The 27,027-nt window shown below is 41.1% G+C and overlaps 1 protein-coding gene across 1 annotated transcript; it reads left to right on the top strand.

Moving 5' to 3' along the window:
* Nucleotides 1-160: 160 nt before the first annotated feature.
* Nucleotides 161-27,021, top strand: LOC116844814. The gene is made up of 8 exons (XM_032816863.1): nt 161-1,219; nt 17,961-18,201; nt 20,343-20,542; nt 20,785-20,988; nt 22,214-22,441; nt 22,516-22,841; nt 22,912-23,046; nt 23,225-27,021. Exons 1-8 carry the CDS (start codon nt 1,165-1,167, stop codon nt 25,145-25,147), a joined length of 3,312 nt encoding a protein of 1,103 aa, XP_032672754.1. The 5' UTR covers nt 161-1,164; the 3' UTR covers nt 25,148-27,021.
* Nucleotides 27,022-27,027: the final 6 nt, after the last annotated feature.

Below are 27,027 nucleotides of genomic sequence, written 5' to 3'. Positions count from 1 at the left end.
ATAATTATTTTGGGAAATCGCGATCTGGGTCTCAATTATATAGATTTCCAAAAATTTTCTCTGCCAGACGAAACACACGTCGCGCTCTTTCAAACGGCCAACATTTACGAAACAGTGAGCGCGCTCAGTCGTTCACGATTATTACTCGCCTCTTTGTTGCGCTTCACTCGCGGCACGGAAGATCGCACTTCGGCACGACTTCCGTCTTGGCAGCGAAAAATTACGAGCGCTGCCGGAAGTCGCGTCGCCGCTCGTTATTCCCCGCGAGAACGACTCGACGTGGATAGAGAGAGAGAGAGAGAGAGAGAGAGAGAGAGAGAGAGAGAGAGAGAGAGAGAGAGAGAGAGAGAGAGAGAAAGACAGAGAGAGAGAGAGAGAGGGAAAGAAGTAGTTTCTCTTTTGAAGAACGTCGACGTGCGAAATCAATCGATGTCAAATCGCCGCGACTTTCGTCGCGCGAAATTGACGCAATTCGGCACTGTTTCATCAACAGACGGCGGCAGAATGTGAATCCTGGTGCCTCCTCATGAGCTACGAGTGCCCACATCTCCGTCATAAACGCGTCACGACATCAGTTGTAAGAGCGAACTTGCGCAAGAGGCGAATTTGAAGACTCTGAGGAGAGGCTCTCTCGACGGAGAAAGCAGACGGCCGATCGAGTCAACGAGTTTGCACCGTGACAGCGTCGTATGCTCGTCCCGTCTCTATATTTCAGTATCTTTTGGTCACGGTATGGTCGAGGCCATGTAGAATGACAAATATCCTTATCTTACTACGCACTGATCACAGGATTCGCTGTTGAGAACACGCGTGAACCTACGAAAAGATTTTTGTGCATCAGTGACAACATCCCAATGACGAGGTATCGACAAAGGCAAATAATCGCGAGTGAGAGATCAGCCCTGTAAGGAAAAGAGAAAATCATCCGGATCGGAGAAGATAATAGTCTTTTTTCCGTTGACACGCAACCGATACAACACGATAGAGCATTTTCTTGTTTCTTGCAAGTCTTTTCGCCAAGTCGCGCTAAACGCGAGGATGCAAGCTCATTGATGTCCTCTTCGTGTCTTCTCGATGGGATGCACCGTGGCACGATGGATTTCTAACCGCTTGCAATGATGGTGGACTTTTAAAGAGGCTTCCGGGATAGTCCAGAGACGTGAGATGATCGGCAAACTTCTGCTGACCTTTTGGATATTACGATGGACCAGTTTTTTCGGTAAGCAGATCGTCGATGTACTTTGAATACATTACAGGAGTACGTTTACTTCGCACGTTCCAAATTTTCTTCCACGAACGGTGGAAACGTTGCCGGCGTTAATTTTTATGGCATGTGTGTCACGGAAGTAGTACGAAGCTCAGACTTCATCAAAAATTCGATCTCACTAAACCCGGAAGGAGAGAGAGAGAGACGAGCGAATCATTGAGTCACCGTCTGATGCTCGTTGGCTATTTGCATTTCACGAAAACTATCTAGGACGCTCTGTTGCGCGAAAAAAAAGTAACAAAAATAGCAGCGAATATATTTTATCGATTAATTAACGATTAATAAAAATTATCTGTTTTACATTCTATATCAAGCAAAGCGAGGAATCGGAAACAGTGATTTTGGAGGAGATTTCTAGATTCCTCTTAATTTTGCTTCTTAATTTAGGTAAAGGTAACAGCTTGCGTGCGGTATAATTTGATTGACTTTAGACAAAGCAATAGCCCGCCAGCACTTGAACTACTTCGATCGCTTCTCCCCATTGTTCTCTGCGGTAGATTCGCGGTACCATGTGTTCCCCGTGGCATGTTACCGTTAACAAATCCGGGACAATTATTTAATCATGTAAACCGGACGTGTTGAGGTCAACGACGACGTCTTAAATTTTAAGTGCGACGATGAAACCGATTTTCACCGAACGCTCGAAGACTCAAGGTCGAAAAAACGAAATGTTCGAACAGACTTGCGCAAATATTTGCATCCTAATAAGCAGTTTCAAATTTATGCGAACGTGGGAATACATTTGTCAGCGATTGCCAATATCGAATATTTTCCGACATTACGTATGTACATTTGAACTCGCGTGTATCTTGGATAAATTGCGTCTTTGCAATTTTTTTATGGGAGCCGGAGACATAAATTAATGTCCTTTAATTTCTCTCGCTTGTTCAATGCGGACCGGTTTTCAAAGTATTAGGAACAATTTTGTATGTGCAGAAAAATTCACCATGCAAACGGATAAATTTGCACGCCAAATACTATTGACATGTATAATAATAATCATAATCAATATTTAATACTATAGTTTCTCGTAACTTTATGTAAATTTCAGCGCAAACATGGAAAGTAGATTGCAAATATTTGTTCTTATTATAACGAATACGCGAATATATCCAAAGGCTAGTCAATTCCGCGCTTAACTTAATTTTAGAGATTGATATAAATAAATTATCTAAGTGAATGTTAATCCACAGTTGTTTCTTATAGGCCAGTGTCACGTGAAACATTGTGCGATGTATAAACAAAAGAATATCATTTGCTTATCGTTTGTGAGTTACGAACACAAGATAAAGTAAAAGATAAAAGCACATTATTCTTACAAGATCAAGTGTATGATACTGCGTAAATTATACCAGTCCTCGCGCAACATTCTTCCGAGTGGAAAGTTTTCTTCTTTTTTTTTCCTTTTTATATCGCAATGCAACATCACTCACGCTCTTCGGTATGTGTCGACGAAAATAAAATTGGCGCGAGAAAGACTTCCAGCGTGATAAGGTAAATGTAAATTTCACGGGCACGTTGCAGCCGGAGGCGTTCGGAAAGGTTACTCTCCGATAGCAGTGAAAGCGATGCTCGCGTACTAATATTACATGCACGCACGTGAAAGACGTCAGGGATTAATGCAACGATCGCGGAAGGTCTCGCGCGATGATGTGCGACATCCGCACGAATGCACGAACAGATCTTCGACCTCACCGGCAAAGTCGCCTCAAAATCGCAAACACTGTAATTAATAAAATCAACGTTCGTTGTCGCAATAACAAGTATTATATCACTGACGCGATAACCGTAAGACACAAAATTATTCGAGCAGTCTAAACACGAATTGCGTCGCTGCGATTACATATACCCAAAAAACTTAATTTTATCCTTAGCCGAATTATTCTCTTATATTATGGCCTTTAGAGAAATGTTTTGAAACCGAAAGGAATATTTGAATATCCAAAAAGAAGAACTCTAGGCGCACGCTGCTATTTCCTACAATCCTATATTCTGAATGCAAACTATTATCGAAAGAGCATTTCTCTTCTAATGAAGAGAAATAATATAAGGTATTACTTAAGATATTTTCTTTTTGATTTTAGAAGATATTACTTAAGATATTTTCTTTTTGATTTTAGAAGAATTCTCTTAAGACTATACATGTATAAGAAGATTTTCCGCTAAGGATGGGATTAGGTTATTTTTTGGATACAAGCTAAGGTGTAAATATAAAATTTCACAACGCAAAACATAATAATGCTAATTCTAACGGTTTTTGCAAAATTCAACATTTGTAAAATTAACAATTTTTAAGAGGCTTTCTTGTTTTTTTATATAATGTTACAATTCACATATAGAATTGATCTCTTGAGTTTATATTTAATTGAGTTTGTTTCAACCGAGGGAGGGAAAGATATTTCTAGAGCTTTAAATTTTTCTATTATAAACTACTATTTTGAAAGGAAAGAATTGTGCGAAATTACCATCAGCGGAATGTCCAGAATCAAGTTTGGGAATTGCTATATTACTTTTGCTATATTACACTGAGAAGAAATTACTTGAAAATTTATTTGTAGGATATTGAGTTTTTCTCTGCAAAATAAATTAATTTCTGTGAAATAAAATTTATTCCTACAAAATAAAGTTTATTTCTCCGAATATAAATAAACACCCCGAAAATAAATTTTTAAATATTCTTTTCTCCGTGTGAACTCTGGATGAAACGCTCATCCGGTTGTGTGAGGAAACGATAGAAATTCAATGTATAGTATTCCGCGGTCCTTGTGAAAGCGTTTGTTTGTTATGACCGTGTCCGTGAAACTACGATTACTTTCATCGGTTATCTCCGTAGAATAATTCTGATCGCGATAATTGCGCGCTCGTTTGTATGTCCGTAAGAATACAAAACTGCCGCGCACAAGAAGAACATATTTCCTTCGAAGGCAAGCACTAAGCTCTTGACGGCGTAAAGAAAGGTAAAGTATCGTTGCAGTTTTCTCAATACAATGCCTCAAGTATCACGAAAAAGATTATCCTGAAAGAAATTACCGTGAAACGCGAAATAATTCGCAACACTCTTCGCGCTGTTAACTGCCCTCTTAAATCGCGAGTCACTCTTTCTCTCGTGATTCAAGTCTGTTACTGTCGCCCAACTCGTTCTCGAGATTCCATTTCAATTTTGTCCAAGGATTCGCTCATAATTCGCATTTCCTGTATGAAAGCAGCGACAAGCAAGGGGAAATCATAGTCAAAAACAGGTCGGCCCGTTTATCGTAACTCTAACCGGACCCTACTAGTTGCATAAGGCTACTTAGAGATCGAATACCTGCATGTGGTAGAGCATTGACATGCACTGAGCACCTGCAACATTTTGTTCCGCGTGTCATGGTGGATTAGCCTTTTTCTTCCTGTCGCAGGGCGTACGGTTCAAAGTCGCCTTTCTCCTGGCAATTAATTTCACCATGTAACGCGAGAGGGGAGAAGAGAAGAAGGAGATAGAGATCGGTGGTGTGAGGATCGAGAGATCGTTATCCATTGAAAACGCAGAGCGTCGTTCCTTTTCAATTAGGTCGCGTCATTGCGCGCTATCCGATAGGCAATCGCCAGTCAATACATCGTCTCGGATATAATGTCCCGCGGCGAGTTAGAAGTTAAACGGCGCTGGTCGTGTACTCGCGAGCGTGAACATGTAACTCGATCGAGTGCGACTATTTTACATACGGTGGGATCGAAAGAGAAAGGTCTCCAAAAGGATCGGCTCTCTCAATGTAGGTCACGATGATCGTTGTGTTCGCGACGGCCGGGCAAATCGGAGTAACTTTCGAGTGACTGAGCGCAGCAGAGTCCTCACCCGCTATTATCCGTTGCTCATCGATACGATTCATTTTCGCGACGCATCTGCCTGAATCGCAAATTGAAACACCCTTGCGCGTAAGATGACGAGATATCACGGGACGAGATCGTATCTTCCGCGCGAGATATTGAGCGTCGAAGATTAATGGTCGCCTCGCGTCGCATCGCATGCATACACGCATGCACGCACGCACGCACGCACTCTCTTCGCTCCCTTTTACCGGGACGTCGATGATATTTCAGCTGATCCAAGCCAATTGGGTCACCGTCCTACTTTAATCCACCCACCGGTTTTTACAGTTCGAGTAGAAAAAGACGGAACGACCGATAAACGAACCATCGGTCTCGCAACGATGCGCTGGACGGACTCCTCTGCGCGTTTTCAAGGTGCAGGCTGTATCTTCGTAAACCACCATCGATGGTCATTAACCCTTCGGTGCCCTCGTGGTTTAAGAGTGAAAGGAGCGAAGTGGCCCACATACAACAAAGACCGTTGCGCAAACTCGTTGGCAGTCACGTGTATAACGCACTTTTGGCAGTGCCACGATGCGCGTTGGAAAAATTTTGTGCAACGACGCTTTGCGCAAGCCTTTACGTAATTTCATCACGACCTCCGCGGAAAGAGCAATCCATTTTACGAATGCGACTTAACGGGGCATTCAAGCAGGGCTTGGAAAGTCGCAAAGAACTTTTCTGGAATTTTTATATAGAGAAACAAATAATATTAAACTTTGCATATTTTTTTAGTTTAATAATTAATAATTCGTGTTTTGTTTTAAAAAGAGCGTCAAGCGTTTTATCCTACCACGAAAGATAGTCTCGTAATATCACGCCTCAGAGCGGTAGAGTGTTGGTTAGATTAATTCAGCGGGCGCTCAGTGGAAACGCATGCAGGAAGGAAATTCCCGGAGAGCGCGCGTAGCGGACGATGAGAATGGGTCGAGGAACGTCCATTTTCATCCGCACGCAACAACAGTCGTGAAGCGGTCCAAGGAAAGCGCATTACGTCTAAACAAACGTCGTTGGCGGAAACCTCGAAACGTTTGATTATCGAATCACCTGCGTAATAGCAATTTTACCGTCGCGCGACCAGCTTCCTATCGGCCGCCGTCGCTGCCGTCGTTGCGATCGCATTATGCCGGTAATATCGTTTCGTAATTATGCTAACCCCGATTCCGGGTTATGAGGAAGCGCGATGACGTTTTCGGTCCGTCGGTCGCGATGACACTGAAATCTGCCGCGGGGGAACGAACGACGAAAGAAAAAGCGGGCAATTATTTCCAGTCGTGCGGCATCACGTCGTGACGAAACGGTTTGCCGACGACGGCAGCTGGTCGCGAAACGGTATCCCGCAATTTCTTTGTTGTTTTTTAAGAATGACATTGGACGCGTCCAGCAAGATCATTGGGCGACGGTTGAAGAGGCATTGGCCTCAGAAAACATAGCTGATCAGTGAACGGTCAGTGATTATTGGTCCTTACTGTTAGATCTCTAACTTTAGACCAATTACATTGACGAATTGCTCAACTGTTGTGCAACTGTTGAGTTCGCTGAACGCACCCATTGACGCGGAAACGCGACGACACCCGCACCAAATAATAACGCCCGCATTTAAAGATACGACTTCAGGAGCGATTTCGGTAATTATTATATATAGCGATAAAAGTTACTTTGCAATTTCAACAATTATCTATAAATATGTTATCAAAATGATAATTCTGAGTAACTTCCAAAAGATTCCAGAAGATTTTAGTCGGCGGTCATTGTTCATTAAAAAGTTATTAACAAAAATTTATGAAACTTGTTTTGTTATGTTTTGTTGTGTTTAGATATGTTGTCAAGATGATCATTCTGAGTAACTTCCAGAAGATTTTAGCCGGCGGTTATTGTTCATTAGAAAGTTACTAACAAAACAAGTTTAATAAATTTTTTAAATAACTTTTTAATGAATAATGATCGCCGGTTAAAATCTTTTGGAAGTTATTCAGAATAATTACCTTAATAATATAAAGATTATTGAAATTGCAAGATAGTCTCTATCGCTATATAATTACCGCGATTTCTTTCCAAATCAGTCGTGCGAATAATCCACAGCTATTCTCTTTCGCAATTTGTTTCATCTTATTGAGAAATCTACCTAGAAAAGAAAGTCTAGACGGAAGGTGCTATTTCCTCACCCAAAAAAACATAATTTTATTCTTATCTTTTTTTTACATCAAGTGCTATATATAACAAGTATTGTGTTTAGAATATTTTCCATTGGAGGAAGGTTTCACAAGAATTCTCTTGAGGCCCATATATAAGAACAAAATTTTCTGAGATCACTCAGAAAATTTCGCAAAAAATTCGAAAAAAGATGAGATTATATCGTTTTTTAGATGTCGCGTCTTCTTAGGATGAATGAAGAAATCGCAGTTAATTGTAGAACAAATATACTTAGCATAGACACGTGTGGATGAGAACTTCCATCGCTTCCACACTTTCTATTCGAGCGGTTGGCTCATACGCGCGTTATAATCGCTAATAACATACCTCTTCTTTAATCCATTCATATGTTTAAATAAAATGCTCGATTTATCGATGCTTATTTTTTCTTTATTCCGTCGGTCACGATAGCTGACTTGTCGCGTTTCCTTTTAGAGAAGAAGACTGTTAAATTTCCGGTAGGGTGTTAAATTTCCGTTTCTTTCAACGGGGATATATTGCCTCGTTTTATATCGCGCCTAATCTTCCACGTGCATAATGGCGCACGATAAACCGACGGATTGCAAAGAAAATGCACGTCACAACCGCAACCTGTATTCTACGAGTATTCGAATTTTCAATTTCTAACTTGATAGAATATCAAAGTGAAATATGAGCATAGGCGATAACTTTTCTAAATAGTACGTGATATTCGTACACGGGTACGCACGCTCGTAGCGTAGGAAGAGAGGTTGAGAATTTCTAGAGTCGATGTTGGATACTTTCTCCAGTAAACGTCGTTCGTTTCCTTTTTCCACTCTCGTCTTGAATCCTCCTCGCCATCGGTGACGGTCGAGCCAGATTTTCTTGCACCTTCCTAAATAATTATGAGTATTCACGCGCGATCAGTCGTCCACTTGATAGACTATCCTCGCAGTAAATGATCATTTGCGTGACACTTGATGATTAGAAGCTTGTTATAATTGAATAATCGTCATTGAGGTTAATTACTAAGTACATTTGTCATTATATGGTTATTTGTGGTTATATTAATCATTAATTCACAACTGACCATTTATAACCCATGATAAAAGAATGAAAAATGTTATAACCGATTTTATCGGTGCCGCCCCGTTAAAATATAACATTGGCATATTCAAAAGTAAGATAGAATTGTTAAATAATCGGTGAAGTGGTGAAATTCGAGCTTGCGCGTAAAGGTTACAGCAAGTACCGTATTGAAAGCTAAAAAGACAAAGCCACTACGTGTACGGAGTCAGTTAAGTAACAAAATTTCACTGGAATTAGCAAAACGAATAATTTGCGGCTTTAATCATGATTCCAAGAGATACCGTTGCATCTCGATTTGACTTGCTTGCCGGAAGAAAATGGTTTGGTTTGCTGCAACCGATGATTAAGACGTTTAGATTGCGACTTCGTGTGTGCATTTTCACGAAAAAAGTAGAAGACCGTTGAAGATTTTCAGGTGTGCGAACTTGCATTAGTCACGCGAATTACGAAAGAGTCACACGGTAATAAGTAATTACACCTGTTCTCGTCTTGGTGCTTCTCTTCCGTCGTCTTCCTCTCGAAACTACGTTCTTTCCACGCAGAATTAGTCGTTAACGAGCCTTGATAATGCACACCGGATTTCTTTCGATTTCACGTAACGCACGACGCGCTTAGATAATTCTCCTCGGACAGTGACCGGACGAATTATGAGTCAACAAGTATTTTCGATTATTTATCCGAGATTGAGTTAGGCTCAGTTAGGTGATAGTGACGCTGTCTTGTTCGAGATACTGTCATGTTTATTAGGTTAAGTCAAACTAAACAAAAAAGTCTTCTATCATTTTGCAAATAATTACATAGATTTTTATTAATTAATTACGAAACTTTTTACTGTATTATCGCGATTATCTGCCAATTTTTCTTCAATTAATAACTCAAAATTTTACGTAGTTGTTTACAAAATAGTAGAGGAATTTTCCTAAATGTCGAAATATTTTTACATTAAAATATTTGAGGGAAAGAAGTAATGTGCTATACAAATATATGTAAAAGAGAATAGTTTTCAGTAGTTTTGTATTTGTTAGAGTCATTGAAATTATATCTCGACAAATTGACGCTTATCGGAGCGCGTAGAAAGCGATCGTGCGCGAAATTTCACGAACGAGCGCGAACGAGACTCAGCACTATTATTTAACTGCTAAACATCTATTTCCGTGATGTCCCAGTTTCGTTCAATTTCCCCGATTCTCGTGCACTCTTTACGTTACGATCAGCGATTATAGTGGCAACGCGATGGAGACCTTGAAAAGAGATTTATTACACCCTCGCCCACTTCGTGGTGAAACGCGAAAGGCACAGCCACGAAGATCGGTGACTTTCATCGACGATTAGATGCGACGCGCCTACACTTTCTGCGAGATTCCTCTCTTTACAAATGCAAAATTACTTGTCTGCTTGCCGTCTGTGTCGGCTGTGAGATAATTCGCGACTGTTCAGTCCTTCCCACGAATAGTCGAAACGTTCCCATCGTTCACTCCTACCTGGGATTTCATTTCTCGCTTCAGCTGCTTATCCGATCCGAAATGATTTTACGCTCTGATGTCGTTAATCGAACGAGGATAATTGAGGGAGGGATCGAGGAGGAGAAAGGATAGTGTAAGAGGATATTGTGTCGATTAAATCGCAAACATGCGCTTGCACTCGGAATTAGAATACAGATAAGATAAAAGCGAATCAGCTCATATATGATTTATTTCACTCCGTGGCTTATAACGCAAAACGCAAGTGTGTCAAGATTAGTAAGTTTTAGCAAATCGAGGTAATCTTTTCCATTTCTTGGACATGGGCGCAGAAGTCAGAAGTCCAAAGTCATCAGTATATACACGTGTATCTATGTATGTAAGAAAGAGAGAGAAAGAGAGAGAAGGAAAGAGAGAAAATCAAATCCCACTAGGTAGCAGATAAATATGCGAACGCGACCCCCACCTGCCATCTCGCGAGTTAAAAAGCGGCCCACTAATGGGCAAACCCGTAATCGGAATATTTGCGTGCACATGTGCAGTCTACATTGTGGTCATCAGGTGCAACATGTGAAAACTAAGATAACGGTAACGCAACGTATCCGTGTAACAAAGCAACGCAGCTAAAATGTACGTACGGTCCATGAAAGTTTAAAACACGCTGTACCGTCGTTCCACTTTTCTGCGGCACTTACGTGACAACTCGTTGAACAATGACGACATCCGTCGTTACATATATGAATGTAAATATCAAACGCTAATTCCCTCCTTTATAAAACGACTTTTTATCGACTTCAATGTCTCTTATGACTCGCCAGCTGGTTGTGTCGAACGGCCAAAGCTCAAGTCCCCCGCGTTAAGCGCAACTCGTTGGCGATTAAATGTCGGAATATATTATCGCTAAGGAGAAATCGCATGTAAATTACTCCACGAACAAGGTCCGCGTGTGCCTCTTAAAAAGTAGACAGACAGGCGCTCGCTCGTGGAGCGCATTCATCAAGTTCGTCGAAAATCGCTCGACGAATCGAACACGATCGATGTGCGAAATGATCCCCGGTACGTTTCGGACACCCCCTCGCGATCGAAACGTCGCGCATCTTCGCCGTAAGCGACAATATATACCGCTCGCCAGGTGCGTGCACCAGGTTCAGCGCGACTCGCAAGGTGTCGGCTCGTTTACCTCCGAGTTCACTCACCTCGAGCCGTTGGAAACTGTGTCACCAGTCAATTTTAAGATCGCTACCAGTCCCGACCCTTCTCCGACCTCCTCTACCGTGGCGAGTTCTCTCACCGTGGGACGACGGGATGCGCGGCGACGTCTTTTGACGCGCCGGAGACACGCCGACTATCATTGTCTGCCGCGCGTAGGAAATGCCTTCTTCGCGAATAATCCTTTTGCGCGATGACAGCTCGCGCTCGCGTTCGCGCTCGTGCTCGCGGAAATTGTATACCTGTCTACCTGATGCTCGCTGTGCGCGCCGCGCTGAGAACGAGATCACACGACGCGGGAGATCGCGATCGCGGCCTGGATCGCAGCAGGAGACGCGAGACGAACGAAATACCGTCCTGGTCGTAATTACACTTGTCGCGAATTAAGCCGAGCACTCGAAACCAGCCGCTCTCCTATTATTCGGCCAATGACAATTTCGTGTTCTCACCTTGCTATTCTCAATCTCGTAGCATAGTTATCCGTACACGGAGCGGCCCACTTTTTTCTTTCCCATTCTTCGATTTCTTTTTTTTCTACGATAGCTTCTCATTCTCGCGACTTATATCGCGATTCGAGAACACCTAAAAGTGCGGCGCATATGTACGCCGCCGAGCAACGCGTTTCGCTTTTCAAGGACGATGACGATCGAAGTGTTGAAAGGATGATCGGCTAGTCGCGCTCTCTTAATCCCAACAGTTACATGTGTGTGCAGATTATACGTAAACCTCATACGCGTACATTAACGTAACTTCACCTCTCCTAGACGAACTCCTTCTAAATTTTCATTAAAAGGATACTTAACAAAAATTTTCAAGAGTTACTTGACATTTTGGAATTTTTAGTTCGTCATGTATCATTTTAATATTTAAAACTTAATTTCTTCTTTTTTCACTTAACAAATAATATTAATTGTAAATTTATGAATGCTATATGAAAAAAGTCAGGAGAGAGAGAATACAAGTAAATGGAGAAGAATTTTTGAAATCGTATTAGCCATCTAAATCATACCTCATCAATTTGTTTGTTATTATTAAATATGAACGATATCTAATGATAAGTAAATGAAAAACAAATGAGCCGTGAGAAATATAAACAAAACATTTCAGATTATATCTTATTTTGTGCATGTTGATTTAATAATTGTGTGTGCTGACACACACTTTCTCTCTCTTTTTTGAAAACTTCAAATACGATTTCAGCAACTCTTTCCTACGTTTTAGAGTAGACTTTTCAATAGTATCTTAAACTTGGATTTAAGTTAATAAACTCTGTTCTAACAATGCATTTGGCATGTTTGAACAGAGCTTAAAGTAAAATCTAAATTTAAACGACCAATGAAGAATTGTCCTTTACAAATATAAAGAGTAACAGAGAATCAGGATTAATGAGACGCTCATATGCGCGTCATGCAGCTTCTAACGCGATTCTGAGCGCGAGGAGAATTGTGTTAAGAGGACCTACTGACACACACGTGAGTCTGCGGTCATACTCGTGGACATTCGATGAGGATTTTCTCAGTGTCGTCACGCCCGATAAAAACACAAAAGGCATACTTCGTGTGTCCCGTTGTAAAGAGCTCGCTGTAACGTACCGTTAACCTTAGCCGACACGATGTAACCGTCATCGTTCGCCTAATCCGCTTCTCCCAATTAGGAACGTTCGTAGCGATCATCGCGTTGTAAATTACCCGGTATCGACCTGTTCGACGGAGAAACGATCACTCCCTTTGCTGCTCTCGAATTCAACCTCCGTTAGAGTTAATTCACCGAGGACTGATTGTGGGGAAGATGAGAATTCGCTGCGTACTCGCGGCGAGTACGATTCGCGACGCGTGATTAAACAATTAATGTAACAATTTCTAAAGAAAAGTCGTCTCGAGCGATTACTTGGATTTCTAGTTCTGCGGAAAGGAAAGGCAGTGGGATGTGGGACACTTTGTACCTGATACCTTTCTATGAAATCGTACCCGCAATAAGATTTCATGCGAGGGTTCAGGTGTCGAAACCTGACTCGCAGGAACACTATCGCTAGCGCAATTGATTCTATTGTGCGGATGCAAGAAACTGTATCGTTCAATGATGAAAGTTGAGACGTCGCCGTTACGCCTTGTTTACGTTATAGATCCGAAATAAAATTGAGCAATAAACTGTATCTTGCAAATTGAATGAGCGTTGCACTTTTTCATTGGAATTCTATGGAAATAAGGAACTGTCCTCCTGAGCGCGGGTCAAGTAAAAGTACCAGTTTTCGAACATGTACTTAATCTTAGATGTTCTTAGATTATTTTAGTTTTTAAATATGAATGTTTAAACTTTCAGCGTAAAATATATTGAAAAAAACATGTATACGAGTAAATAAAAAAATATATGTATATTTTCGATATCTGTATATACATACTTTTATGTTAAAAAATCTTAAGTATTTACATTTAAAGACTAAAGCAATAAAAGAATGTCCAGAATTGAGTACATGTTTGTGCGTTAGTACTTTTACCTGGCTAGAAGCAATTTTCAATTGTCGTAAAATCTTGTTGTTAAACATACAATTATCTGATAATCGAGCAGAAATCTATGTAATATTGTATACATATTAAAAATTCTGGAAGTAGTAATGACGCTGGAAATTCCAGGTTGCTTAAGTGCGAGACGGATAATTGCGATAATAATCAGGATGATCGATATCGATGTTGATGGCTCGTACATGTCAATTTTATCGCTATCTTCGACACTCAGCTTAAATGGACAAGAAGATAATCTATTAAGAGTAACGAAAGTATTAGAAGATGCACGTCGCCATCTAATTATTATGCTACGAACATAAATGTGGCACAGTTTAACGAATAAACTTAATGATACCGTAGAAGATCGTCGGGTCGATTGAAGTTTGTTGCGATCGAAAGTCTAACTGTACTTAGCAAACGAATTCACGTTCCAACGGGTTTTGTTTGTGAATAAATAATTAAGACCAGTTTCCATCTTTTTCTTCTTCAAGCAAGCTAAGTTAACCGTAATTAAAGCATTGCTTATCTGTTGCGAAAGCTGACTAGAATGTAATCGACCAAGAACGCTATATACTAACTTAATCTCACGCTGTTGAGATATCACCCGAAAGTGCAAATATAATCTTGAACGACCGCATATTCCACTTGACATATTGCGTCTAGGTTTCTTTTTAGATAAATAAAAACATTACGGTAAAGTTGAGGTAAACGTTCGTTTCAAGGCTAAGGTGCGTTTCATGAGGCAAATATTGGAATGATTAAAATTGTAAATTGAATATGAGTATCTCGTCCGTCAATTACATGTACATTCTTTAACTTCTTTTAAAGAGATATCCTACTTTACAAGAACATTTGTGAGTCTTGGGAACTGTTTTCGAAGAAATGTAGAATGTTGAATTTTTCACGTATGCATGCATGTTTACAACTCTGTCATTTAAAAATAAGAAAATAATAAAATAATGCCGTAACATTATAAATTTGTTCCACGTTCTTCTCAGAAGCGATTAAAAAGGAAACTTAACTCATTTATTTCAAACCAACAGACGAGAGTCGCAAAGTGTGTGACAAGCCTAGACGGCAGGAATTATACGGTTCCTACAAATCACCACGTTTAATACTGTGGCATTATTGTATTATTTCTTAATCTTTAAATGATTAGTAGGAAAACATATATACGAACCCAATACTCTACGTTTTTCCGATTCGCTTAAAAGATATCCTAAAATTGGTTCTACTTTCAGAATTCTTAACACGCATACAATGTTACACAAATTTCTGCTCGATTGTCGGGTAATTGTACATTTAACGACAAGATCTTACGACAACTGGAAATTGCTTCTAGCCAGGTAAAAGTATCAACGCACGTTACCTGAACATTCTTATTGTTTTTTGGTCATACAAAATAGGATATTCTCTTAAATAAGTGATCGTTTTCTCGGCTAACGCGACTCCAAGCCGCGTAAATCCCTCGCGAAAAATGCATATTTTTCAGGAACTTTTCAGGAAGCAATAACGCACCAAATCGCGAATCGCTGAGAACCCCTTTGTGAGAACAGCTCTCCCTGCTAGCGGAAGGGTGCATCGGCGATTTCCCTTTTTCCGCCGCTCTCTCGCTTCCGATGCTCACGCCGCGATCTACCGCTCGTTTTGCCGAACGTCTTCGACGAGCAAAAAGTCGAGCGATGCGTTCGCTCAGGTGACCATTATCGGCGCGCCGCCGTCGACGGGGCCTCAGCTACTCTCCCGACCGGAATCTCCCGGCCGGTCTTTCCGATTTTCCTTTTGCCAATTTCTCCCGGGAGATCCGACAAACCAGTCTGACGGCGTCGACGATGAGCGGAAATGATCGCCACTATTCGCTCCTTTTCGTTCCTTGTGAAACGTGCGGCGACATACGCGAGGTGCGCTCAGATTCGCTTATTTTCACGATTCGCGAGGATATCGCGAGAAGGTCGCGCTTGCTGATTCATTCACATAGACAAATTCGTCAGGCAGCCGTCTGGTTTCCTTCACTTCGGTCGTCTCGAAGCGGAGTTTCAAAACGGTAGCGACAGCACCTTTCGCCGTTACTTTTTCTTGCTACTAGAATCAGTCAGATCTGGGTCGTAAGTTCAGAATATGCTTGTTGACCCAATCGCGAAGACGGGCATTAACCCCATCCGGCGCTCGAGAAGACGGCGGTGAATAATGGTGGAAACTAGTCTGGTTTGTGGTTTGCGTGAAAAGTGTTGTGTATTTTCCTCAGACCCGAATTAAGGAGATTCTATTAAGATTTTGCTTCGGAAACACTGCTGAGAGGTAATATCTACTCTCTATCTTATTAAGCATAGATTCTATTGTTTGTTTCCTTTCCCGGCGTTTTCCCGATTCAACCGAGGTTCCCGGATTCTCTGATCGTTAATTATTCGAAAACATCAGCCGCGTGCCTCGACATCTCGGCTGGAAAAAAAGGCCGACTCCAAGTTGGTCGCTCGAAGTGTCTATCACGAAAAACTAATGCGGCAGAAGTGGGACATCCCGTATGTACGTGACGCGACACAAAATCCGCGCGCAATCATCGCGAGCACATCGTGGAAGTCCGCGCGTGTTCGCAGGGATTCAGCGTCACCGTATTTTCCGACCGATTGTCAGTCGCGATTGACTGCACGGCGATTCGTTTCCTACGTGTTTCCCATGTGCGAAAACCATAAACCGCTGCTATAAAACTGACGCCATCAAATGGCCATCTCAATCAAACTGAATGAGCGTTGCACTTTTCCAACGGAATTTTATAGAGATAAGAAACTATCACACGTGTAGGCACGAAAGGCAATGTCCGTAAGGCCTTGTCGTTAAACGTAAAATTACCTGACGATTGCACGGAAATTTGCGTAATATAATATGCGCGTTAAGAATTCTCGAAGTCATTCCAATTGATTACGGCAGTCTTTATCGCAAGAAGAAGGACAGGGACAGCAACGTTGAGCAAGGCGGTTGTGCCGCAATTCCTGCACACTTATCTCCGAGTTCAATATTTATTTTGTTCGTTCTCAATGCGTCTCTCTTAGGATTTCCAATTTTTATTCTAAATTTGATACAAAGGTTTGTTCTAAATATTGTTCTAGATTTATCTTCTAAGTTCCAATAATTGTGTAATCAAATTGTGTGTGTAATATTATTGTGTGTGTAATATAAATTGGATATTTATCTCTAATTAATATCGCCGTTGTGCAATATTAACAATTGCACTTATTTGTATGTTACTTTGCAAGCAGGGAAGATAAACATGCATTTTTATAAGCCGCGTTATGTCATTATTGCGCATTATTGCGCATTATTATTTGCGCAGTAACGCGTGTACTATTGTTTAGCGATTAACTGCGTATCGTATTCATATATTCACCGATATCAGAGTTACATTCCTAAAAAGAGCAAAATACTCAAATGACTGCTAATGACTACTAATTCATCAAATGAATCAATTGTGCATCTAAAGATATTTTTAGGTAATTTCTCATCAAGTCGTGGTAGTTAAGTAGCTTTTTTATGCGAACAATGTCACGAACATACGTGCCAATTTTCTCATGCTCGTAACGGACTTTTAACATACCCAGAGCGCACTCCAAGTAGGTTCACGATTTTACATCGATCTTAATGACAGACAATAAACACGACTGGCATTTAGATTCGCGGCTGAACGGCGACTACTAATTTCTCCAAGCGTTTGCTAGAGAGGTACGTTCGATTTGCGCCTCGGGGAATCTATGAATCGAATTGTTCGATTCAACGTTTCTCAGCGTTCTCGTCGTCTCATCCCATAATGATACGCTCGCTCTAGATCGTGACTCAACCGCCAACGCGATACCGGTAGCGAATAATTGATAGAGATAATGCCTCGAAACGGGAGTACTCGCGGGTCTATCAAGTGTAAAATATCGCATCGGTGTTCCAGGAAATTGTTATTCAGGCGTTATGCTAATAACGATAGCGGCCGCGAGCCATGGACCGAGAAAGCCGTTATGAGTATTCCCATGAAACACACCGAAACTGCTCCCTCGACTAAAGCGCATTTTTTTGCGACTGACAAAAGCCGCGGTAATCGAGGAATCGAGGACCTTGATCGAAATCCTATTCCGAGCGAGCGATTACGCGAAATGATTTAAAGTGAAAAAAGGATTTTGTTGTCGAAACGACAATTTGGTACACCGGGCCGGAATTTGGTTAAAATGGGAATTAAAAGTTTGGTTGGACTGCAACCAAAAAAATTGTTTGCCGCAATATGTGTGTTTTGGTTTCTCAATAATACATGTACTTAACACAAGTAAAAATCATGTAACGCCAATCAAATCGTGTAGTGATATACGTATACCAAATATTTTAGTTTCAAATACAAAAATAATTTTTTCAATGTAGCTGAAGTGTCGCTAATTTATGAAACGCAATGCTTTTCAACAGATCCCGTTGCGGGTCAGAGGTTCTCGGTCTTCGACGAGAAACAGGATGAACAGAACGACATGGAAATATTTCGCGCGGTCGTTGAATCAATGCAGAAGTGGACATTGCAGAAATTGTCTCATCATAGGATAAAGAGGGATGTGTCAAAAGTCTGCTACGAGGACGTCGGTTGTTTCGAGGACACCGGGCCGTTCAATTACCTCGAGATGTTACCGTCACCGCCTAAGGACGTTGGCACCAGGTAAACACACCGAGATGTCCTAGTACCGTACGTGACAACTTGAATATACCTTGTGCGCATAACTACTCGAGTTGAAATTTTGCTTCTACATTAATGCAAATTCCGAACTTGAAGGAGTAATGAAGGATCTCGAGATACAACATTACACAGGCTATTCTACCTTGATGCAACAAATGATTACTTACTGTTGGAGTATTCATGTTGAGGCTTGAAGGAAGACTCGTTTCAGCATTACTTAGTATTCGTCCATGATATTGCGTTTAATTTATTCTTACTTTCAATGAGCAGTACGTTAATTATATAACTTATTCGATTATGGATAGAATATAAGATAAGCGAATATTAAATAATTAATATAGAGAAAAATGAAACTGCAATGGGTAAACAAGACAATAAGCTTTTTGTGATCATCTATTTATCATTTATCATTTTATCTATTTATCATTTTTATCATTTATCATTTTATCTATTTATCATTTTTCTTATTGACGCTGAAAACTTCAATAAGACTCAAAGATTTAAGAGAGGTGAAGAGGGGGATAGCGAGTTCCTTGTCTTCATGAGACAATACTTGTATGACTAATAAATCATCTAAATTGTGACTAAGATAGAAATTTTGATTTAAATCTGGACAATATAAATGATAAACGAAAGTAAAAAGTTGTTGACAGGAGCAAATAAAACATGTCTCACTCAATGAATGTTATTTGAACGAACGTTATCAGATGATCAAACTATTGTAATATTTGCTAGATTTACATTTTGTTCTAAGATCGGTATGTATAGTTGCAAACTATTTACGATCTTTTTGAATGAGAGCAGAATTAATTACAAATTTTATATTTGTGAGTCGTTATTTGACTATTTCAATTAATATTTCTTATATAACATGAATACACGTACACAGATCTGCATAATGGCCTTAACATATATTATATAATTAGGTTACTATTTTTTAATTTCATACATATTTATGACTATTCATGTAAAACTATTCCAATGACGGATTACTGCTTTGACACACATCGTTCCCGTTCTTCTCTAAATAATCAATAAATAACAAATTAATAATATGTACGATTAGAAAATCCTGACAACCTAATTGCATGACGCGTTAAAATTATTATGACGGTCTATATGTATGTACAATAATGTTGACGAATAATCGGGCTTTCACATAAGGCTATAACTACTTATCAAACAATGACGCACTATGAGTGCCGGCCTAAGTTTCGACTCGAGTATTTTCTTATCCTCGTTGAATAGTTTGTCAAGCGTCTGTTAAAATCGAAAACATCTTATATAATAAATGATTAGACACACCTAGAAATATATGATATATCGCTGCCTTCATCTCGTCGTTCTGCCTACTTCATTCTGGCTTTCTGATATGGAATTCTGCTTCTGGCTATTTCGTGACACTGACACTGACATTGACACTAACACTGATACTCACATAAATGCAATTCGATCGGGAATGTGTTCATGAACGCTGACGAAAGTCCGATTAAATATTTGAGGAATTTATTCAGCAGATATGTATTTTTTTTCAGAATGTCTACAAGGGGCTATATTTTTACTTGCTTACTTATTTTTTGCAACTTCTTTCTTTTTACTCGTCTTGTATCATTAAATCGAAATTTTCAACGACAGTAATAACAAATAGACTGAAAAAGAAACAAGGTGAAAAAGGAAAGTTTATAGTTTTAGTTACCCATTAATCTCATTCTTTCCCTATGTAAATTTAATATTTGCTTATCGCACACATACTTTATGTGCAGTCGAGTAAGTTGTATAATTAATATGTCGCTTATTGAAACTAATCGAAAGTTAAATACAGGTAGAACATCGAGATAATTAAACATTAAATAATTCGGAAACGAGTTCTTCCTTAAGCCTCAATATGGAGGAAATGTTAATGTTAAATTTGTATCATTAAAAATCATAATGATATAAATAATATGAATAATTTTATATTTCGAGATTCTCCATCGCTGTTTCAAGTTTGATGGAATTTGCAGGGTTAAAGTAGAACTAAAAGTTCGATTCGGGCACTAAAAATGTAGCATTATTCACTATTTTGCTAAAGAATAAAATTTGGCATATTATGTAGTACTAAAATTGTTTATCCTCCGGCATAGATTCCTCGTATACGGGAGCAGGAGGGCGAGATCGATCCCCATGGATGTGCCCGCCGACGATATAAACGACAAAGTAAAGCGTGCCATAGATCCCAACCTACCGACCAAAGTGATCGTCCACGGATTCGGGAGCAATTGCAATCACTTGTGGGTGTACGATATGAGATCCGCGCTGATGAACATCCAAGACTGCAATTTAGGTATAATAAAATTTGCGCTTTTTTTATTAAGGAGAGAGGAAGGAAAGGGGATAAATTAAATTATTATAATACAATTTTCATCTGGATATTTACTTTTCATCTTTTTAATCGTGGACACGTGATAGACGAACGAAATTTTACTTAAATTACTTAAGGAATTAAACTTTCTCATGACTGATAGTAACCTGTAAATATGTTTTATGATTTTTTCCGATTGATCTAATACTGTCATATTTTCATAGTTTGCGTCGATTGGGGCCCTGGCAGCGCCGTGCCAAATTACGTGAGAGCGGCGGCCAACACGCGACTGGTAGGTCGACAATTGGCGAAATTAATTCGCAGCTTGAACGTACCACTGGAAAAAGTGCACATGATAGGATTCAGTCTGGGTGCTCATGTGGCGGGATTCGCCGGGGCTGAACTCGGCAACGTTTCCAGGATAACCGGTAGGTCAAATGTCGTGAATCGTTCGTGATCTTTTCACGCGAAAGATATATGCCGGGTTTTAATAAAATATTAGAGAATGCGAAAAACGCGCGCGTGCAAACTTTTCACGTAAATGTAACGACTGTTAGTTCGCCTGCACTTGCGGAAAATTGAATTTCTGGTGAAGCGAAAATGCACAGGAATCAATTGCTTTCTTCAAGTGTAATCTCCCATAGCTGTTACAGTAAAATTGGATCTCAGATTCGCGAAAGAATTTATACTACCACTATGAGGAATCATTCACTGCGGAGGGTTTATTGAGGACGAAACACTCGCGCAATGGTCATTCTCCTCGTTACCGCATTATTACTCAACTTTACTCCGCCCATTCGTATCCGCGTTCGTATCTATGACTTGATGCGAACGACCAGAATTCCCGTATAAATTTTTCATGAGCAGAATTACGAGTATCTCCGACGATCGTAAGTCTGGTTGATCGAGCATCAGCTCTGCCGTATAATCGGCTATTGGAGAGTAACTGTAACAAGGTCCCTTTCTCAACAGCTGTTAGTTACATTTAAGCGTTCGCTGCATTCCGCCTCTTACTTCGACACGCCCCGATGCCTTTTGATCGGGCTGCGCGATTGACCTCCACGGCAAATTGCGTTTTTCGTCAGCGGTACGCTCTTTTTCGCGCAAGCTCTTGCAATCGAATTCTTTCCCTGATTTCGGCAAGGTGAAACGCGGGGAATATTTCTCGAAGCGGAGCTCAATCAGAGCAAACCGCATCCCTCTGCCGACACGACTTTTACTTCTTTTAATAGCTCTTAGGTTGGCAAACGGGGAGAATGGGAAAGGCTTATTTTCGCAACTTCGATATTAATTTTATACGTTCTCCATTGTGGGCGTAACTATAATAGATAGTAGCCGGTTATGTTAAATAAAAATATATTATTTTTCCCTTCTCTTATTCTTCTTGCGCATAATAATTTGTGCGAGTAACTGGTCGATATTTTTGAGCTAGAATCATTACTGTGTATTACTTAATAATTCAATTACAGTGTTTTGAAATTCGCGCTTATAATCTCGTGCTACGTGTTGGTGATTTCATTCAACAGAAGCTGAAATGGGACTTCTTGCAAAATGAAAATATTTATTAAATACTACGAAGTAGTTGCTAAATAAGAAATTGCGAGAAACGGTATTCACCTCAAAGATCGTCGCACGTTTTCGCAATGCGAACAGGACTGGATCCCGCGGGGCCGCTTTTCGAGTCGCAGGATCCGATGGTGCGCTTGGACGCAACGGATGCGAATTTCGTGGACGTGATTCACAGCAACGGTGAGCAGCTGCTCCTCGGCGGACTCGGTTCTTGGCAGCCCATGGGTCACGTGGACTATTATCCGAACGGCGGAAAGATGCAGAGCGGATGTTCGAATATCTTCTTTGGTGCAGTCACCGACATCATCTGGTGTAAGTTTTTTTGAGCGTAACATTAACATTTTATTTTTTACTGTGTAACATCGCGTCTGTCATTATTGCTGTAGCGAGCGACGTCGAAGGAAAGTCGCTGTGCAATCACCGGCGGGCGTACAAGTTCTTCACCGAATCCGTTAATCCTAAGTGTCGATTCCCGGCGTTCCCCTGCGATAACGGCTATGAGGGTCTGCTAAAAGGTGACTGCTTCCCTTGCAATGCTAATGATGCGGATAGACCCTGCGGCGAGATGGGTTTTTACAGCAACGAGTCGCCCGCTCGAGGCCGACTTTACCTCATGACGAGAGATGAGGAGCCTTTCTGCGCAGATCAGCATCAGATCAAGGTGTACAACAGCCGTAGCGAAAGACCCGTCAAGAGCCACGGCAAGCTTCAGGTAACCTGACGCATTTAATCATTTCGCGTCTTATCCGTCGTGTTCTACGATTCCTTTCGTCCTTTTCCAGATTACCTTTGTGGGAGAGGACTCTTACAATGATACGTTTGCTATGACACGCAAGGATGAGGAACTTCTTGTAGGATCTATTCTTCAGAAGATCATCGTGCCACATCCAGCGGTTAACAATCTCGAGGGAATCGAGGTAAGCCCATTTGTGCATATTTGTGTGCACTTCATCCAAAGTGTTAAATTGGCACAAGTAGAAGATGATGTGCGGCAAGATGCAATGATCCTACGTTCTTGCGTACTTGGACGTAGTTCAATATTCAGCAGTTAGTTTCAAGTGAGATTACCTTATATTAATTATGCTCTCTCGACAGATCAAGTACACGGCGTACAACGGCTGGATATCTTCCGGCTTGGAGTCTTGGACCATCGACAAGGTGAGTATCATCGACAGTTTCGGCAAGACCATGTCGGTCTGCAAAAAAGGATTGACCTTGGAATCTGACCGACCGGTTTATCTACCTCTTTACCCCGGCGAGTGCAACATTCCCTTGGACGCAGACAACTCTACATTGCCGCCGTCGACGCCGTCGTACGAGCACGCGGTCGACGAAAATAAGCAGTCGCAGCAACAGCAACAGCACCATTACCAGAACAGAGGCATTGGTCCGTTTACAAAAGAGAATAATTACGATACCAAGGATGGACACTCCATAGAGATCCCACCATCGGACAAGAACATGAAAAGGAAGAATCTCGGTCCGTTCACGAAGGAGCAGAACCTTCGTGTCACTGATGTTGAGTCGAATTTCGGCACGACGAGCACTTTTGAAGACACAGCAAATCGGCGTGGTTCCGGCGCCACGAGTCCGTGGATCATGCTGGACATATCGAGCGACGGAGACTCCAACTCCTTGGAGAACACTGAACAGGAGCGCGGTAGGGCTTTCTCCGGCGGCGCCAATCTGGTCTACCACACCTCGACGCCAATAGAGCACGTCGACGAGACAACCACTGGTGTCACTACCACAGAGCACTTGTCGGAGATCAGGGAACCAGTGCTACGGCTGAACAAAAAGGAAGTCGGCAGGTCGCTCAAGCTACCCGAGATCACGGAACCGATCCTGCGGCCGCGTACCACCCGACAGAATACGCGGAACGAGGCGGTGCCGTACGAGAGACAGCGCGACGAAATCCAGGAGACGTCGTCGACCTCGACCAGAGCGTTTACTGTGCAATTTTTTCCCGAGAGACTGGCGCTCATTCTGGCACAGGCAGAACAATACGCCCGAAATACCCTGTTGCCTTTAATCTCTCAGTATACGCCGAGCTTTGTAACCGGTGCGAGACATGAAGAGCCCAAGTATTTTCCTCTCTTGACCGAAATGCTGCGATCGAGGACTACTACCGAGGCCAGTAAGACGACTAGTCGGCAGAGGAATGACCAGGTCGCGTGGGTAAACAGTCGACGCAGATCCGACAAGCTATTTAAATTTGAAGACTCGTCCTCGTCGAGCCCGCAGGTGGACAATGGTGAAAGCGAGCACACTGCGTCGAAATCCGAGGTGCCGGTGGTAGTTGAAGCAGTGTATCCGGAGAAGATGGTAGCAAGCGACAATTTCAGCAACTTTGAGACGAGTACGATGCCGGCCGATACTCGCCGTGAAGACGGTGATTGGCGGCCCATCAGCGAGCCGACAACGATGTCTTCGGAGGATGTCTCGTCGCGGAGACCTCTGAATGCCTCGCGAGCGCTCGATTGGTCAGTGGGCTACAGTCAAGACTGGACTTCGAGAACGGCTGACTCAGGAGCGCAGCTGGCTAAGACTGACGATTGGGTGCCAATTACGATGAAGAGCGACGTTACAACCACGCCAAGCGCAACATCAAGCGAAGAGACGCCGGTGAGCAAGGAAACTGAAGTCGCTGAGAAAAAATTTGTCGAAAGCGAGGTTCTCGTCCAGGTCGACGAGAAAGCGACGACATACGCGAGCACGTACGAGAGGAAATTTATACCTCTGGTCGATTTGGAGGAAATGTCTGGTCCATCGCCTTCGTCGGCTGATTCCAGTGACATTTCCGAATCGCGTTCCGATACCACTACGGTTGCCACGCACATCCAGAAGATTCCGCGATATAAGGATGTAAGGACGAAGAGCGGCAGGACGCTGGTGAGGTCCGCGATGATGTTTCCGTACGCTTATGAGCGAAGAAACGATCCCAGGACCAGGTATATACCGTTGATTCCTGAAGAGGACATGGGCAAGTCTTACTCGCTCACGGAGAGAGATCGCTAACGTCGAGCACGTTATAGACTGCTTAAAAAGTAGGACGCCAACAGTCGCTCAGCGTTGAAACGTTCGCGCCGTTTGTTAACAGTTAGTTCTCCGGCGTGCAGGGTGTTGCATCTATAGGTCAGTGAAACAATTTGCAACGCTTTTTCATATTCCCTTTAATAGCAAAAATGAGTGTAAACCAAGAAGATGTTTAAGAATCAATGAGATCCAATAGATATGCTGTTATTGGCACTTATAAATGTTTTCTTAGTTGGATATTGTCAGACCGAAATTCAACCGAAATTTATCTAACATGATTGTAAACCATTTTGCAAACGAGTATGCTGCCAAATCCTAATTGAGTCTATATCTAAGCACGCACATCTGCCAGCGAGTAAGCAACCCGTCACTGACCAATACGTTGATGCAAGAGCCTGTACATATGTTTCTTTCTAACGTGACGGGACTTTCTAATTCGATGCTACCATGATGACTGATAGGCCAGAAGGAATCTGTTACTTCTGCGGCGATTGTAATTAAAGCTCGTTGAGAAACGTAGGATTAATAGTACATTGAAATCACTTTGATAAAGATCTGCATCGGATAAAGATCTTTACTAACGGCTTTTCAGTGTTCTTAAAAATACGGTCAGATATAGATGCTTCTTGAAGAGTAATATCGTTGCTCTCGGATAGTAAAATGAATATATCACTGTCCGACTCAAGTTATGCTCCAAAATCGAAGCTAAGCAAGAATGACGAGTTGTATCGCTGAATTTGGAAAACTATATTCGATTAGGACGGAATATAATTTTCAGTGACATGTGTTACAAAATGAATATCCCCGTCGCGGAATTGTGGCAGTTCGTGATAATATATTATACGATAGTTTAACACGTTCACTACCTAGTGTCACGTATGTGTGATGTACCAATCTCTCGACAGACCGACATCACATATATGTGACTGTGATAATTTTCCATCTTGTCTGCATAAACAAATTTAATGTTTTAATATAAAATGTCTGTTTTAACATGAAAACATATAGAGTGGTTTTAGAATGTCTGGTCTTCTCTATCTTGATTCTGTAACGGACGGTTTTCCAGGTGACCGTGGTAGTGAACGTGTCCTTCGCTGTTGAATTTTTGATTGATGACGTTAGAAGCGAGGAAATCCATGTTCAAAAATTCTGCAAAGTACATAAATAAAAAGATATATCCTAGAAAATAACAAATAACTAAGCACTCTAAAATACTCCAAATATTTTTCTTTTGCTCTAACAATCAAATAACTGCAAAATTAATGTAACAAAGCAATGAGGAAATGTAGTTTAAAAAGAAAGGTTTCGTGCCACATTAATTTTATTTATTGATTTTTCGTTGATTCATTAGTTATTCATTGGTAGTTACAGCAAATGGAAAGTATCCGTAGTCTTTTAAAGGTGTGCTTAATTGATTGCAAGTGTTATTTTCTGAATATATTTTTTTAAATTGACGTAGTTTGCAGGAATTTTATTGTTTCTTAGACTTTGTATGAAAATTAAACATGTGTTTCTTGATATATTACGCGATAGAATAGTATATATAATTTAAAGGGATTTTTCACATGCGATTTGAGTTAAAGTGAAAAACGAGCTCGTGTTTAATTAAGACTTACTTGCCGTGTCATCTTGTCAAACCAAATAACGCTTACCGAACTAAAAATCTTTGTTCTTTTATAAGATTGCAAATAACATTAAAAAATTGCAAAAAAGATGGCATTTCTTTTTCTTCAGTGCCATTAGGATCGTGCAGACTTAATGGTGTCAGAGGAGAAAGCTTTGATAATTTGTTACTTCCTTTCAGTTTTAGTAAAAATCGGGAGCCCTTAACTTTATTACCTCTGTATATAGGAATTTTTTAC

This window comes from Odontomachus brunneus, unplaced genomic scaffold, assembly GCF_010583005.1.
Source record: "Odontomachus brunneus isolate Ranch 3 - 2012 unplaced genomic scaffold, Obru_v1 Obru_scaffold_047, whole genome shotgun sequence".
Classification (NCBI taxonomy): domain Eukaryota; kingdom Metazoa; phylum Arthropoda; class Insecta; order Hymenoptera; family Formicidae; genus Odontomachus; species Odontomachus brunneus.
This window is presented reverse-complemented; position numbering and strand designations above follow the sequence as displayed.

Coding starts and splice junctions, on each gene's coding strand:
- LOC116844814 (XM_032816863.1), top strand. CDS start 1,165: ATGATCGGCAAACTTCTGCTGACCTTTTGGATATTACGATGGACCAGT. Junction 20,989..22,213: donor CAACGTTTCCAGGATAACCG/GTAGGTCAAATG, acceptor CAATGCGAACAG/GACTGGATCCCGCGGGGCCG. Junction 23,047..23,224: donor ACAATCTCGAGGGAATCGAG/GTAAGCCCATTT, acceptor CTCTCTCGACAG/ATCAAGTACACGGCGTACAA.